The sequence below is a fragment of the Taudactylus pleione genome, unplaced genomic scaffold (assembly GCF_031769625.1).
Source record: "Taudactylus pleione unplaced genomic scaffold, aTauple2 ptg000183l, whole genome shotgun sequence".
Taxonomy (NCBI): domain Eukaryota; kingdom Metazoa; phylum Chordata; class Amphibia; order Anura; family Myobatrachidae; genus Taudactylus; species Taudactylus pleione.
In genome coordinates, this window is record NW_028284585.1 from 8,795,410 (window position 1) to 8,811,839 (window position 16,430).

Here is a 16,430-nt window from a genome sequence, read left to right on the forward strand (position 1 = left end):
CACCGCAGGACTGCAGCTTGTTCCCCCTGACCGGGTTTCTCCGTTAAATGACAGCTAGGCAGCAGGCTGAACCTGCCTGGCTGAGCAGCTAATCACCAACACCAGCGGGTGGCAACGCCATTTTTGTCTGGCCGGGTCCACCCCTTTCTCCCTTCTGCCTGTACTGTCAAAACTGAATGACAGCCAGGCAGCAGGCTGAGCCTGAGCAGTTCTTCACTGGCAGCAGTGCTGCTCTTGTTCCCCTGCTGGGTCCTGTCCTCCCCTGAGTCCCCTCCCCACCTGACCTGGCTATCAAACTTAATGAAGGCAGTATCCAGTGCCGCCCTCTCTCTCTCCTCTCCCCTCTGCCTCATTTCTACCCCTCCCCTCTCATAACAGGTCAGGACTAGAATGAAATGGCATCTAGCCGAAGAGAAGCATCAAGAAATTGAAAGAGGGGAGATGACGGAAGAAGCAAATAGTTGCAGAAAAAAGGTAAGCGTTTTATTTTTAATGTTTATAATAAATCTATTTAAATAAGGTAATATTTAATGAAGTAAAATAACTTTGGCTTATAGATAATAGTAGAGGGCGGGGCAGGGTATGTATATGTGTATTAATATATTTAACATTTTAAAAGAAATATACACAAGTGTATATTTCATTTAAAATATATAATTTATTATGGATAATAATACTTTCTTTATTGTCATTAACAGCACAAGTGAAGTCAATGAAAAACCAAGTTGCACTATACCGCATAATAAGACAGGCAGCAATTACACTAGTATTATCAAGTAATAAGGAAGAAAAAAAAAATCATCATAACAAATTGGATCTGGATTATTACAGTCATTTAACATAGGCACCGCTGTAGGAAAAAAACTGTTGTGCAGCCGGTTTGTACGAGAACACACAGCTCTACAACGCCTATTTGATGGCAATTTCTCAAAGAGCATGTTTAGGATGGCTAGGATCTGCTAAAATGGATATAGCTGTCATAATCCCGATCGCAGGGATTCCGGCTGTTAGAATATAGACGCCAGAATCCCGACACTTATCAGAATACTGGCACCGGCATCCTGAACGCCGGGATCCCGAAGGGAAGTACTACTGCGCGGTCCCGTGCATCATTTATCGCATATTCAGATCTCCCTGCATTGCAGGCAGATCTCAAGATCCTGGGGCCAAAATCATGCTTCTGAATGCGGCGGGGGAAACAATATAGTATATCGGGTGTGTACAGACGGCCCAATATATTGTGCCGTCACATCTGTCGTTGCTGGGTACACACATCACCTAGTGTGTACCCGGCTTTAGATTTCTTTTTTGTTATATTTTTTTTTTATTATTAATGTAGTTTCCTACTGACTGTCACTTACTACCTTTTCCAGACCATCACCCTCTTCCCTTTCACTGTCCCCTCTCTCTTCTGTCAACCTCTCCCAGTCACGATCGCTCTCCTTTCACACTCTCTCTGTTACCCAGTTACCCTCTACCTCTCACTGTTTCTTCCCAAGGTCACCCTTTGCCTATTTTCTACTGCCTCTTCCCATCGCCCACTGCCTATCACCCTCTCCATGTCATAAACCTATTATTTTGTGCATTGTCGGTATTGGCGTAACTTCATCCCAGGTGCCCGGAGGCAAGATAAATGTTGGTGCCCCCCAACCCCGAAATTAAAATTTACCCCCCACCAGCTGCCGCTGCCCCCTATGCAGTTCCTTTTATACAATGCCCCCAGTAGCAGTCCCCCTATACTGTGTCCGCCTATGTAGTGCCCCCCAGTAATGGTCCCCCTATGCAGTGCCCCCTGTAGTGCCACCATATGATGCCCCCAGTAGTAATGCCCCCAGTAGTAAGGCCCCTGTAATGCCCCCTGTAGTGCCCCCTCTCCCCGGCACGCATACATACAAAAAAAAAACATTACTTAGCTTAAACCCCGCTCCAGTGCCTGCTGCCGTCCGTCCCCGGCGCCCGCTCCTCGTAACTATGAAAGTGACATCATGAAGTCACTTCAATAGTGCACTGCGGGACCCGGAAGCTGGAGCTCAGGAGTGAGCTCTGTCCTCCGGCTGCCGCCGGGGAGGGGAGGGGGGAGAGAGGGGAGAAGGAGCCGCGCGCCCACTAGTAACACTCTCAGCGGGCGACCGGCAAATGGAGGGTGCAGGAGGTGCGACCACACCCCCTGCCCCCTCCATAGTTACGCCACTGGAGGAGCAGCTCCTCCTCAGGAGTGCCCGGAACGGCCGGATGACAATGGAGCCAGGTGCCCCCTTCAGGGCTGGCGACCGGCGGAAAATGATTCCATTGTCTCCGGGAGTTCTGCCACTGTATTACCACACAGTGAGGACCTTCTTCGCTGCTCTTTGACAGACCGATTGGAGTCAAGTGATTGCGAGGTAAATTTAGATTTATTTTTGCTATGTTACTATTTTTTCTTAATAATGCAGTTTCCCACGGACTGTCAACCACTGCCTTTTCCAGGCTGTCATCCTCTCCCTGTCACCTCTCTCTCCTTTCACCCTCTCCCTGTTACCCTCTCTCTCTCGCCGTCACCCATTGCCTCTCCCCGTCACCCACTGCCTCTCATCAGCGTCACCCACTATTCCTTCCTATCGCCCTCTCCCCTGTATACACAAAGGTGGAGCGCATGGCCATAACTAGGGTGCTGCGGCTGGTGCACAGTGGGAGGGCCATGAAGAGAAGCCCATAGGCTTCTCATAGGCAACACCATCTAAAGAAGACGTTGCCCACTGATATAAGTCCCAGAATGTATCGCATTTCGGGGCTTGGTGCATATGAGAAATGCAGTCAAACACACCCGCCAGAATCACCAGTTACTGGTGTCGCGGCCCAACGGAGGTAGATGGGAGTCGCAGTACACGTATCTAAATTCAGATGCTTAGTACTGCCAACCCAAAAACATAAAATTAAAACTTAGGACTGCCTGAGCAGTCCCGTGGCAAAGGTGCGTCTTGATCCTGCCGCACCAAAAGAACTGAAGTCCTATGGCTAGGGGCAGGGTATATATGGAGGAGGACCCGAGGCATCCTGGAAGCTGAAGCTTTAACTGTTTGGTGCCTGGTCTCTCCAACCATAATATCCCCATGGTATCCTTGTGGATCCCTATGGACCAGAAAAAAAACTGCATTTTCGGGGGTTTGACTGCATTTCTGACATTGATACATCCCGCCCAAAATGGAAAACAGGGGGATGTATTTTTTAACATCTTTTATTGGAGGAAGATGGCGTTACCCACAGCAACCAAGTCCTACTCTCCATTTAAAGGAAACCATCCAGTTAGACAAACAGAGTGATATCCGGAATCGCCATGTGTGCACCTGCCACCTCACGTTGATATCTGTTGGAGATCTGGTACTGGTGCCATATAGGCCATTACCCATGTTCTGGCATTGTTTTTATCCTGTACATTTAGCCATATAAACTATCCCAACAGATTCTATTGCACCTTATTTCCATACATTTTGCACATGTACCAGAATCCATTTGCAGTCATTTTGTGACACATGCCTATATATTTGCCTGATGGAGCTATTTTTCATCTGCTCCATACCAGAGCTTATTCAATCTATGTTTACCAGAGCATATTTGCACACGTGACAGTTTAATGCTGTTTCTCATTGTATCCTTTCATGTCAGCCTCATTTTGGTTGTGAGTTATTCGCTCCAATTGAGCCATTTTATGTGTTTACTTGTTTGTCTTAATAAATTGTGTTATAGTGTAATCCTGTTTGATTAAAATTTATTTGTTTCTCTCTTTAAGATGAAAAATTGTGTGAACTATTGAGAGATTCCATATTTCAAAGGAATTATATTTTTCATTTTTTTATCCAATTTAAGTCCATCATTAGCGCCAGGGGGTCAGTTCACCACTATCACACTTACCGAATTACTTTATTGGGGCCCTAGGGTGACCCCAGTTTACAGAACTCCAGTTCATTGCAACTTGTCGCTTTTGTATTTACTTCCTCCTTTTTTATTTACCAAGTTGTCGGCTTGTAAAAGTTGTTGCTTTCCAGTGTGTTTACAACAGAAAATTTAAAAGTGCATTGCTATAAAAAAGCATTGCCGTTTTAAATTTCAAATTATAAATGTAGGTAAGCGCTCGTATATAAACCCAAAATACCGAGGAATCTTCCTTTCACCTAATTTGATGACGTACAAAAACCATGCATGTTGAACCAAAGTTTTCAAATTTGTATTAAGTTGGTCTATAAAACCTTCTTCCAATCTCTAGTAGTTCACGGAGATGCATCATGGCCCAGGCAAGCCTCTTTTCCATTGCTGTAGCACAGTTGCAATGGCGGAGGAGATCGCATGCTGCAAGAGTCCCAGAGTAACCCACAGGTAGGGGCAGTCAGGGACAGTAGCTAAAATATCTCGATCCCTCCCAATCATCTGGACACTGAATATTATTTCACCTCCTGCTCTACTCCAATGTTTAAAGAGTTTATCTATATATCTATTTAAAGAGTTATCTATATATCTATATATATATATATATATATATACACACACATACTACAGGGGGCGATGACTACAGGGGGCATTATCAGGGGGCACTAAAAGGGGGGATTACTACAGGGTGCACTACCAGGGGGGGGATTACTACAGGGAGGGATTACTACAGGGGGCACTAAAAGGGGGGATTACTACAGGGGGCACTAAAAGGGGGGATTACCACTGGGGGAACTACCAGGGGAGGATTACTACAGGGGGCACTACAAGTGGGGGATTACTACAGGGGGCACTAAAAGGGGGGATTACTACTGGAGGCACTGAAAGGGGGGATTACCACTGGGGGCACTACCAGGAGGGATTACTACTGGGGGCACAACCAGGGGGAATTACTACTGGGGGCACAACCAGCTGCTGCCATTTCCCACACTAGGCTTATACTCGAGTCAGTAAGTTTTCCCAGTTTTTTTGGGTAAAAGTAGGTACCTCGGCTTATATTCGGGTCGACTTATACTCGAGTATATACGGTATATTAATATATATATATATATATATATATATATATATATTATCTACCTCACTTCTTAACCCAATAGTTCTTCCCTGAAATAGGCCCTTTTGTAGTTTTTGCTAACCTAGACTTTTTTTTTTTAAACCTCTACCAGTTTTTCGCTTAACTTTGTACCATTTCAACTTATTCAGTGGAATTTAATTGCTTAAATGTCATTATAAAATGGAAACATTTCTAAAAATATTTGACTGGTAGTGTACACAACATATTGTTTTATCATTTTATGAGGAAATTATACAAGTAGTTGTAGTCAACAAATCTCATGTAGTAAATAGAAAATAAATAAAACTCAGGAGATTGACTGAATTTCTCAGGGTTTGTTGAAAGGAAAAGTAAAAAAAAAAAAAAAGTTTTATTTGAACAATGTGGAACTGTCCGTCTGCATATAAAAATAATTACTAACCAAGTTAAATATGGAGGACAAAGTCTTTAAGAGATATATTGCACTTGTGCAAAATGAAGAATCAGACAGCCACATATTAAATAAAACTGATTAATATGAAGAAAGCAAAATTCAAGTTAAACCGTCTAGGGTTCAGAAAACATTGATAAAGCTACAAGTTTATAGGACACTGATAAATCTGCAAAATCATCAGTCACTTTAGAGGGACAACAAATAGCAATAAGACAAAAATATCTCAATTTTAAAAACATTTAAAAATTATCCGTACAGATAACTTTGCTCTATTGCACATGAAGACAAGACCGATAATGACAAGATCACTGACTTGCAGTGACAATGCCCGAAACACAGGAGGATGGCGATAGAACTAAGCCAGGTGATACGTTTGTATGTATGAGTGAGAGAGTGTGTGTAAGTGAGTGAGTGTGTGTATGTATATGTGTGAGTGTGTTGCATATGACAGTGAAGTGTACTTAAGAGTATTAGCATATTGTAGGAGCTGTCTACATACTGCAGGAGGTCAGGAAGAACGTACCCATTTCTTTAAAGTCTTCATTAATTAGCTCCAGCCACGCAACATCCATCTCATTCAGGTCATAGCGGCAGACGCCATCTGCCAAAGTCCGGATGTCAACGTATCCCAACTCAGGGGGGTCGGACCCTGATGAATGGATGTATTTACGAGGTCTAGAGTATGTGACTACTTTGTCTTTTTCAGCGGTAACCCTGTAAATGGAGACAGTAACATGAGCGAACCTCATTATACATTCCTACTAAATTGTTGTGTAATAGAACCAATTATATTTTCTTTCTTAACTATAAATGTTCAAAAGCAGTTTAAGTTGATATATTCAAGCAGGTAAAGACACTAATTTAAGAACAATACCAGACAATTGAACAATGATTATTCTGTCCAGTCAGAGATTCTACCACAATACACAAGAGAGGATGATTGAAAAAAGATGCAGGTTGTAATGACAAAGTTCACAAACTAAAGACACCATCGAAGTTACTATAGGATTTATGTTTAAAACACGACCTGTAGATGAGAAGCTGATCAAATATTAAAGTAAAAGCAAAGTCAATATTTTATTAACAACTACTCAGTAAGTTATCAACCACCATATTAAGTTGTTAGTTAAAAGAAATATTAATACTCCCATTTCAGCTATAAATGAGCTTAATTGGCAAACAACAAATCTGATTACAAATATTATAAGTTATCGACCCTATGAAATGGTTACTTGTGACTTTGAGAAGGTTTTCCTACATTTGCTCAAAGTTTAGCAAAACACTGGTTAGCAAAGTAGTTTGGGAACAGTTTGCATAATACCAATGACACAGTAAAAACTACATAGAAATACAGGACAGATATAGTAACGGGAAATATGGGATTTTTATTAAGCTATGCTGTACTGTCCACAACAGTCACTAAATGTCAGTCTAGAACATCTCAGGTTCCTAATAGTACTGCACAGTAATCTGCAGGTATCACGAAAGTAATCTAGACTGTAACATTTCCTCAATAAGCAGTGTTACAATTAGAATATGTCTAAAAAAAAATAAAAATCTGAATCCCTTCTCTTATGAGTTACAGGGGTAGAGGAAACTACAATAGGAAATTAACTGCAAGTAAAACAGGTGCTGCATCTCCACAGGATTTCTATAAACAAATCTCAATGCGATATAATACAGGTTGAGTCTCCCATATTCAAATATTCCGAAATACGGAATATTTTTAGCATGACTGAGATAGTGAAGCCTTTGCTTTTTGATGGTTTAATGTACACAAACTTTAAGGCACAAATTATTAAAAATAAAGTATAAAATTACCTATAGGCTGTGTTTATAAGGTGTATATGAAACAAATATGAATTTAAATGTATGTACACAAACTTTGTTTGAGTCTCAAAATTATTGAAAATATTGAATAAAATTACCTTCAGGCTGTGTGTATAAGGTGTATATCATAAATGCATTCTGTGTTTAGATTTGGGACCTATTCCTAAGACATTTCAATATGGTATGCAATTATTCCAAAATACGGAATATTCCGATATCCAAAACCCCCCTGGTCCTAAGCATTTTGGATATGGGAGACTCAACCTGTACTAACAGAGCACAATGATTTGTCTCCCACACATGCCTGCCAACCACTGCTTCACCTCACACTTTGCAGTCCAATACTGAACTGTGGCTTAAAAAAGATCAGCTGGTAAGTATCATACGGGCTAATTCGTCCAAAATGACTGTGACCATGTCCGTGGCAAGCTAGTAACTCACTCTTTATTCACCAAGCGGAGCAGCTAAAAATAATGTCATAATGATCTCATCCAATCACATTAAATGACACACTGCACTAGTTTGCTAGCAAACCACAAAGTCATAATCCAAGTATAACCACGGCATGTGCACCAAGAAGGATATTTACAGTATACAGACCATCCTATCCACTTAGCACAATATAAATACACTGATATTAAAGTGGAAAGAACTATAAATAAAAACAAACAGTCTATACAATTTCAAACTTTATTCCTAAAGTAAAATATGTACAGGGGTGTCAGCCCTTCGAAGTAGATGTTCAAAAGGACAAAAAGTTTAACCCCTTTGCCGCCAAGGCTTTTCTCACTCTTGTGCGGAGCTTATTTTGTCACCTTGCAGCTGATCACATTCCAACATTAACCATTTTACCTTGCTTTTTATTTTTCTGAATTTGTTTTTTAGAAATTATTAGTTTGGTTATTCTTACCGACACTGTAAAAAATAAATTATTAATTGTATTCTTTCATTATAATTGCAATAGACTCTGCTGAAAGCAAATGTGTGTATTTCTACTTATTATTTTCTAATCACAACCAATAAATACTTTGTGGTTCTTGCTGCGCCATTAATCCACCATTCCAAAACAGAAAAAAAGTACTGTATTACCAACTTGCATGCACCAATTGTATAATTTCCTAGGTTTTCTGTATAAAGCTCATGGTATCAGCACAAAACACTTTACTTAACATGACAGACAACATACCAATTACAGCTCTGTTGTACAAACAGCCAGAAACAGAGGGTACCTAGCAATTATAGCAGGCTACAGCCAACATTTATAGAGGGTCGGTGAGCAACAGGATGGATGGATGGATGGATGTTTTTGCTTCACCATGCAAAATAAACAGCCGAAGCATTCGGTGACCTCCTCTGTGCATAATCTGCTCTCATGCCTGATGTAACAAATCAAACCTTATTTTCTTACCTTGCAACAGGATCAGGGATAAATTGTGGGTTCACAGGCACTTGTACCCCCTTCTCCCATTCCTGTCGCCATGAATCAGCCAATACATAATAGTCCTCAGGGTTCAGTTGGTGAGAGTCATGCAGTTTCATGGCAGTGATCAGGTCTGTTCGGAACACCTGCATGACAGCACAAAGTGGATACAATTTTAATACATTCCATTATAATGCTTAAAGGACGAAGATGATTAACACTGTGGGCATTAACTCTGAAGCCAAATATTAGTTCAATGGGTTTTAAATACAACTAGTCCTATCAGCCAAGCTGCATGAATTGGAGAAAATGCCACTCAATTGAAACTAGAGATATAATGAGGGTTACAACATAAGACACATCTCAGAAAACCAACATGCACAAAACAAAGTGACCAGCCACCTGTCCACGGTCTCCACATGCTTAATAAGGAAAGGATAGCTGGTGGCTCTAAATTAATACACACAGGTGAATGAATTTGTTGGTGTTTGGGAGAAGGAATAATAAAAACGCAAGAACATCAGGCCACATTGTCTCTATTACTGGCAATATTGCTGTGCAGTTAGCAAAGAAGCCTCAAATCCTCACCCTGACATCACTGTCACTAAAGCCAACTAAAGCCAACACAAACAGGAGCATTTTTTGTATTTGTACCTGTAAGCTCAGCGTGCACTTGATAAGCTGAACAGGGAATGTAACCTGAAAAGTCACCTGACCGAACAGACTAACAATCTAACAAGGTGACAATTCCAATGTACATTATCCATTGATAAATGTGTGCATTTGAACCAATGGCTCCCCCTCCGCTTGCAGGGCTCTATAAATGGTATCCCCTGCTGATTTTAGGGTAGGGGACAGGGTATCATTGCAGAAATCTCATCCGGGATTCGGAACGGGAGAGGTTTTCTAACGGGGTAAACTCCTTTTAATACTGAGATGCTTTCCGTATTTTCATTTTTAAAGAGCCCTCTAAAAGGCATATTACACTTTAAAATGATACTAAAGAAAGCAAAACACATTTGAAGATAGATGAACAATTTTAATTTAAGATCTTTAACTGCTCCTGTGGCCAGGTGGGTGCAAAAATCATAAAATACCTATTTTGAGGTACAATCTGGAAATGTAATTGTAGAACTTTTGCTTTTACACTATTTTACAGTAGATGGTCTGGCAAACTAAATCCTCATGTGGAAGGTTACAGCCAGAAAGGCCTATCATTTTATATTCCAAAGCAATGTTTGCTGCAAATGTAGCACAACTGCAACCAAATGACTACAGTAATAAGTCTGCTATAAAAGAGGCAGATGTACTGACCACCCCTACAATACCTCAGATGGCTTCTGATCTTCATGCCTGGAGCTTCTACTGTGTCTAGACCTCGAATGCTGAGACCATGACGTAGACAGGCCTGGTGGAGGAAGAAAAATAAAGACCAAGGAAAAGGTTTACTAGGGAGCAACATGTGGAGATTGGGCAGATTTCATTTGCAGTTTAATTGTTGTTTTGAATCATTTCTTCATTATCAGAAATAATCTCAAAATAGCACGTTTTTCTTGATTTTTTTCCTAGCAAAATTTATCAGAAATCAATATTGTGCTGTAGCATCTTATTACTATTCGCCAGCATGACATTGTTAACGATTTCCCCAGATTGAGCTGCATGTACAGACGACTGGAGATATTAACGACCCTCGGGAGCGCGCATCGTTCATCGCTTAGTGCATACACTCTGTACGATTTGAACAATATATGGTTCAAATAGTTCATCAATATTGTCCAGTATTTATGCACCTTAACACTGCAGTTTGAAAGAACCAAGAAAACTACAAAGATGATTACATTTACTAAAACCCCACTGAACACACCTATTAAAGCCCAGAAAATACAGTAGCAGGTGGCTACTAACATGGTACTCCGTTCCTGGGAGAGTTCCATACAATATGCTGCAACGACAATTACAAAATAATCTACTGTAATCTTCAACCTTCTCTGTAGCTTGTTACTATTATGCATTACAAAAACTGCAGCAAAGCAAGAACTAAATTCTATTGTACAAGGTATTTTATCTCCGGGTAGTATTTTCCCAGACAAGTGACTGATTATGACAAGCAGAAGAACAACGTGGACTGCTATGCATAACATACAGAAATTCTGTTTATTTGTAAAGGAAAATAACTGACACCACTTTGAAGGTGCAATGTCACATGTACACAATTAAGAAACAACATTACATGTACTGCTGTAAGTAAAAAGAACATGTTATTTAAGTACTTGTTAACCTATTAATAGATGCAAATTACACAATTTCTTTAAAACCAACAATGGCAGCCCCTGTTAAGTGGCATGGCAACTGACTGGCTCCCAGTAGAGTTGTAGGGTCATGCCATTGCGAAGTTAGCTGGGAGAGGACCTGTGAGTGCGTCACAATCTAACCATCTGCACAACGTGGTGAGATCAGTGAGTGTTGGAAGAGGAAAATACACTGCCTGACCACTCTGGGCCCCAGACTGAAAGGGAAAGGGGGTGGATTCTAATGGACACGTATGGAATAGAAGAGACACCTGCATGGGAGTGAAAGCATATAAGGGGCATCTGGAGGGGCTGGATGGCATATAGGGGGTATGGAGATGAGTGTTATGGCATATAAGGTGCATTTGGGGGGTCTAATTGGCACATGTGGATTTTAATGGGCATCTGGAGGTGTCTGATGGCATTTAAGTGACACATACATATATATATATACATATATATATATATATACACATATATATATATATATATATATATATATATATGGGCCTGTTGGCATACAAGGGTCTTGTGGATGAACGTGATGGCATACAAGAGGCATGTGGAGGGCAGGTGTTATACCCTGTAGATAATACTTCGTTGCTTACACATAAGACCAGCTGGGTATAATTGTCTGTATTCCTGCCAGTTTAACCTTTTAATGACATCTGACTAATAATGTGTGGTTAGCATAAGCTGCTGATAGGATAGTGTTTATGGATGTCTGATTTCATATATTGTTCCATCTTAGCTTTTGCATTAAATGTACTTTCTGGTTTATAATTGATTGCTGATATCGCAGAAGCAGCAGTGGAGAATGTGCTATAGAATAGCGAGGCCCAATTTATCCAAAATTTGTGTTGTTTATTTGGACCTCTGGATCTCAAGAAATATGTTACTAGTTTAAAAAATGTGTCAAATCCATGAACATATATAATTTGTGGAGGCAACTAGACTAGATTCTCAAATGGTTTTACCTCAATTAGTACCTAAAACCCAAGCCATTCTTCTTTTTATGTTATGAACAATCTTCAAGCTCCCTCACTTATACATTTCAAATGATAAAAGCCTGGATACTTACATATGTTTTAACTCCCATTTTTCAGTTAAGCAAACTCAGCCCCATTCAGGACTCGGGCCAGACAAGAGAAAGATCACAGGAGCAGGATGATATAAAAAAGTGTGACTGAACAGCCCAGACTCCTACCTCCTGGTTACTATCAGATACCCCTTCTGAATTCCTCCCAGATCTTGCAAAGGTCACTTGGAGAAGACAAAACTAAAGCTCAGAGAACATGTGGCAACCCTAATTAAAGAGAAGACTGCTACAAAGAATACAGCGCAAAACAAATTGTCATGTAGAACTACAGCACCACAAACCACCTTGCATTAACAAGACAACAACATAAACATGTAGAGTTACAGAAGACAGTGTCCTGCACTGAGCTAGCCAACATGCTCTTAGTGTGAAAAACAGAAAAAGAATCCTCAGCATCAAGTAAGGGCTGATGAGGACAGTACTGAAGCTACAGTCCAATGCTCACCTTGAATATAAGAAACAAAAATCTATTATGTTAAAGGCTCTTCACAAACAATTATTTGCCAATTTTGTGGATTATAGCCCAAATAATGTACAAATATGTAAGAATTTCAAAAGGTATCATGTCCTTACCTAGGCTGGAAGATAATTTTGCATATTATTTTAAAAAGACAAATAAAAGAATGATAAAAAAAAAGCGATTAACAAAAATAAAAGAAATGCTATACTAAAAAAACAACCCACAGTATTAGAGGCATGGTGACTTCTAAGGCAATATACTTTATTGATTTCTCATTTCTATAAGCCATTCAGCACTGCGCTGATGGAGATATGTTTGACAATACGGAATGTAAAGTTTCCAGATGACTTCTGGTAAACCACTATTCATGTTATTACGGAGCAGCATTCTTGACTCTCCAGACATCTGCAGGAACTTTTCAAGACATTCTTTGTGCAACTAATCACCACAGTAAACATGTTCCATGAAATACGGATAAATTTGCCATATCTCTGGCATTTCTTAGCACTGCTTTATTATTGAGCTAAAATTAATCTGTCTCTATTCTTATACTGTTAGATCAACCGATAAATGCTACTGCCATTGACTTATGATTGTACTGTACACTTTTGAAGATCTAACTGCAGCAGTACACTGGAGATTAAAATAAAATGATTTTATCATGCAAAATGATTGCTGTGGTACAGTAACAGCAAATAAACAAAATAAAAAAACCATACGTTACTAAAGGTGTTATAAACTATATAAACTAAATTGGTGTACTTGAAATGGACAAACTATAGAAGCAGTTACTGTAGGTTGTGGAGCATTGTTTCAGATACTATACTTTTCAGAAATGTCTCCGGATTTATTTTCATTTTCGTAATAATTTAAGGTGACTGCATTGTGGAATAGTAACAAAGGGGTGTCCCTTCACCAGCTATTGATCAGACAGCTGTCCTTAATTTAAACACAACAAACTTTTTTTTTTTTTTTTTAACTATTTTATTGAATTCAGAAATACATACATCGGCAAAGCAATTAAATACATGCTGTTGGCAAATGGATTATGGAATGGAAAATAACATTTCCGATAAAAACAGAATAAATAAGCAGAAAATGTATAAAGAATTTAAACAAACACAGAATGTGTAGCCCATATTATTTGTTGTATGAATTTAAGACATAAAATATCAGAAATTAGCTACATTAATAAAATTGTAATACTTATTCAAACCAAAACCTGTGTTCTGTGTATTACTTACTTAATAATTCTATTTTTGCTTTTTAAATAAGAGAACAATAAACTCAATAAATATAGATTAAAATCAAAAAAGGAAAACTAAGGCGTGTGAAAAAGAAATAAGAGGGAATGTGGGAGGGTGGGGAGGCAGCCATGTTATTGTTACCGTAGGTGTTCTTGCATAAACTGAATAACGTTTATTGAAGAAATACATTTAGGTGATGTTTCTTAATAGGGACTATATGGTGTTTTAACACAGCATATACTTAAGTGAGTAGGTGAAGAGGGACAGTGCATTCCCATATCTCTGACTAAGCCTAACAGAGGAGAAATGCATTATATGGATGATCACTGCAGGTATAGTACCACAGACCATCTCCAGGTACTTTTCAACATGCTGTTTTTGCCGGCAAAACCTTTTCACACCCATCTGGACTGTGGATCCTAAGATATTTACCTATTACGCTAAAGAGGTTTGTGCTTCATCTGTACACACTGTGGTATGTGGAACCACCTTTCCCACTAGGTTGGATGACATGCAACTTGCTTCTATTAGAGGACTTTGGACACACTTACTGTGTACATTGGCACATAGCGCAACATTGTGACATTGGACTGTTTTTTACCTTTCTATTTTAAATGTTTCCATTTTAATTTTTTCTTTACTTTATATTTTTTATTCATTTTTTTGTGTGTTGTGTAGTGGGATTAGGATTTAGTATTCACATTTACAGATTTGATTTGATTTATATTAATATTAAAGTATTTTTTCTACTTTTGTTCATCCATTGCTTAATAAATGCAATCATAATTATTTATATACATATTCCAAGTGGCCTTCAAATTTTTTTTTTATTTGGAGGTTGTGCGCTGGGATACTTTGAGTTTCTTAAATTATAGATGCACAATTGAAGACTAAGAAGCTATACTTTGTTATTACAAGGGATTAAAGATTTACACAAAAGAGTAACAAGACCATGCAAACTTTATAGAAAAAATACCAAAAAAAACCCTAAAACTGGCCACAGACCATTAGTGCAGCTGACTCGGATGAGGGACGGAGCGACGACCCAATAATAATATTGCTGTAGGGCAGATCTGACAATCTAGGATGCGATGCACTGTGCAAATCATGTGCAGAGCTGGCAGGGAGAGTTTCAAGGGAAATCGTACACATCGGCTGATCGTGAGTGCATCGCTATGTGTGTAGGCACCTTTAGGAGAGCCCACTATACACATAACACTATGCTTCTAACAGAGGTAGCACCTGACAGAGATCATAGCATGTGGTACTGTTTAAAGTGGCCTCTTGGGGAAAAAGGATCTGGCTCATCTGGTTTCAATAATATAACTTGACAGTTTGCTACAAAGCAGACAAAACATGCAGAGTAGAGGGAATATTGCAGTAAACAAGTCTGTAAGAGCTGCAAATGAAAGTTACATTTCTGTATTTCTGGGAATAATACATGTCTGGCCCACAGAAGTTCAACTTGTCTCTACCCACAGTGACCACATCACCTCTAGTAATCATGTTCTAGTGAGCTAATCAACCATTGCACCAAGTAGAAAACATAACACTACAGGGGGTAAATTTACTAAAGTGAGAGTTTTTAGAAGTGAGTTTTAAAAGTGATCTTGCCCATAGCAACCAATCAGATTCTACTTAACATTTAACTAGCACCTTCTAGAAGATAATAGCTAGAATCTGATTGGTTGCTATGGGCAACATCACTTTTAAAACTCACTTCTAAAAACTCTCACTTTAGTAAATTTGCCCCCAGGTGTGTACCAGATTAAGAGCTACGAATCTATACCTCTGGGCTTACTTTCAAGATTTAGTACTACTGTAGAGTAAAACATGATAATGAGTATCATCATCATATTTAGCTTCTACTCAGGAAAACAAAACAATAAGACGTATTTCAAATGGACAAAATACGTGTCAACTCAAAATAGACCTGCACCTAGAAACATTCTCAAAAATAGAAAGATAGTTCTATACTATGATATAAGCTAAAATGTTAATCTTGTATGTAACTTTAACTGGAGGCACAGGAAGTTCCCACCTACAATTCTCCAATAGAGTAAAATAAAAAAAAATTATAAAAAATGTTTATATTATACTATAGACCAGTGGTCTTCACTCTGTAGCTCGCGAGCTAACGGTAGCTCGCGGTCTTAATTTTGGTAACTCACCAAGCTGCAGTACTGTCGAGTCAATTAAGAGGAAGTGACCTCTGATGTGTGCTCCCCCGTGGCATTGACGCCATGAGTGGAGCCACAGGGAAGCACATCAGGTAATTGCCGCAGCCTCTACAGCAATCACCTGACGTGCTTGTCGATGGTTCCACCCACAGCGTCTACGCTATGGCGGCGCGAGTGACATCCACCCAGCCCTGCTGGAAAATCGCACAGCAGTCCTGGCTATATCTTTTGCTCCTCTACTGCACGTACCTCCTTGGAGTCGGTAATTAACAGTGAAATGTATCTGTGCTTAAATTTTGCTTACAAACTACAATAATATCATTGTAATCATTAAATACATTTTTATTTTATATGAAACATTTTTTTGTTTAATTTTCAATAAATTACCCTCAATTGTCCGGGTATTTGCCAGATTTTGTTTTCTACAATTTTAGTAGCTCTTCAGGTGGTTTCATTTTT

At 39.3% G+C, this 16,430-nt stretch overlaps 1 protein-coding gene across 4 annotated transcripts in view; it reads right to left on the minus strand.

Annotated features, from left to right (window-relative positions):
* Nucleotides 1-16,430, minus strand: part of JADE1 (jade family PHD finger 1) — a 108,986-nt gene that overhangs the window by 29,540 nt on the left and 63,016 nt on the right. For all 4 annotated transcript variants that reach the window (XM_088476101.1, XM_088476104.1, XM_088476103.1 and 1 more), the window contains exons 3-5: nucleotides 10,026-10,105; nucleotides 8,686-8,843; nucleotides 5,971-6,161 (exon numbers count right to left, since the gene is read on the minus strand). In XM_088476101.1, the coding sequence (XP_088332227.1) occupies nucleotides 5,971-6,161; nucleotides 8,686-8,843; nucleotides 10,026-10,105 (429 nt within the window). The remainder of the gene's footprint in view (nucleotides 1-5,970; nucleotides 6,162-8,685; nucleotides 8,844-10,025; nucleotides 10,106-16,430) is intronic.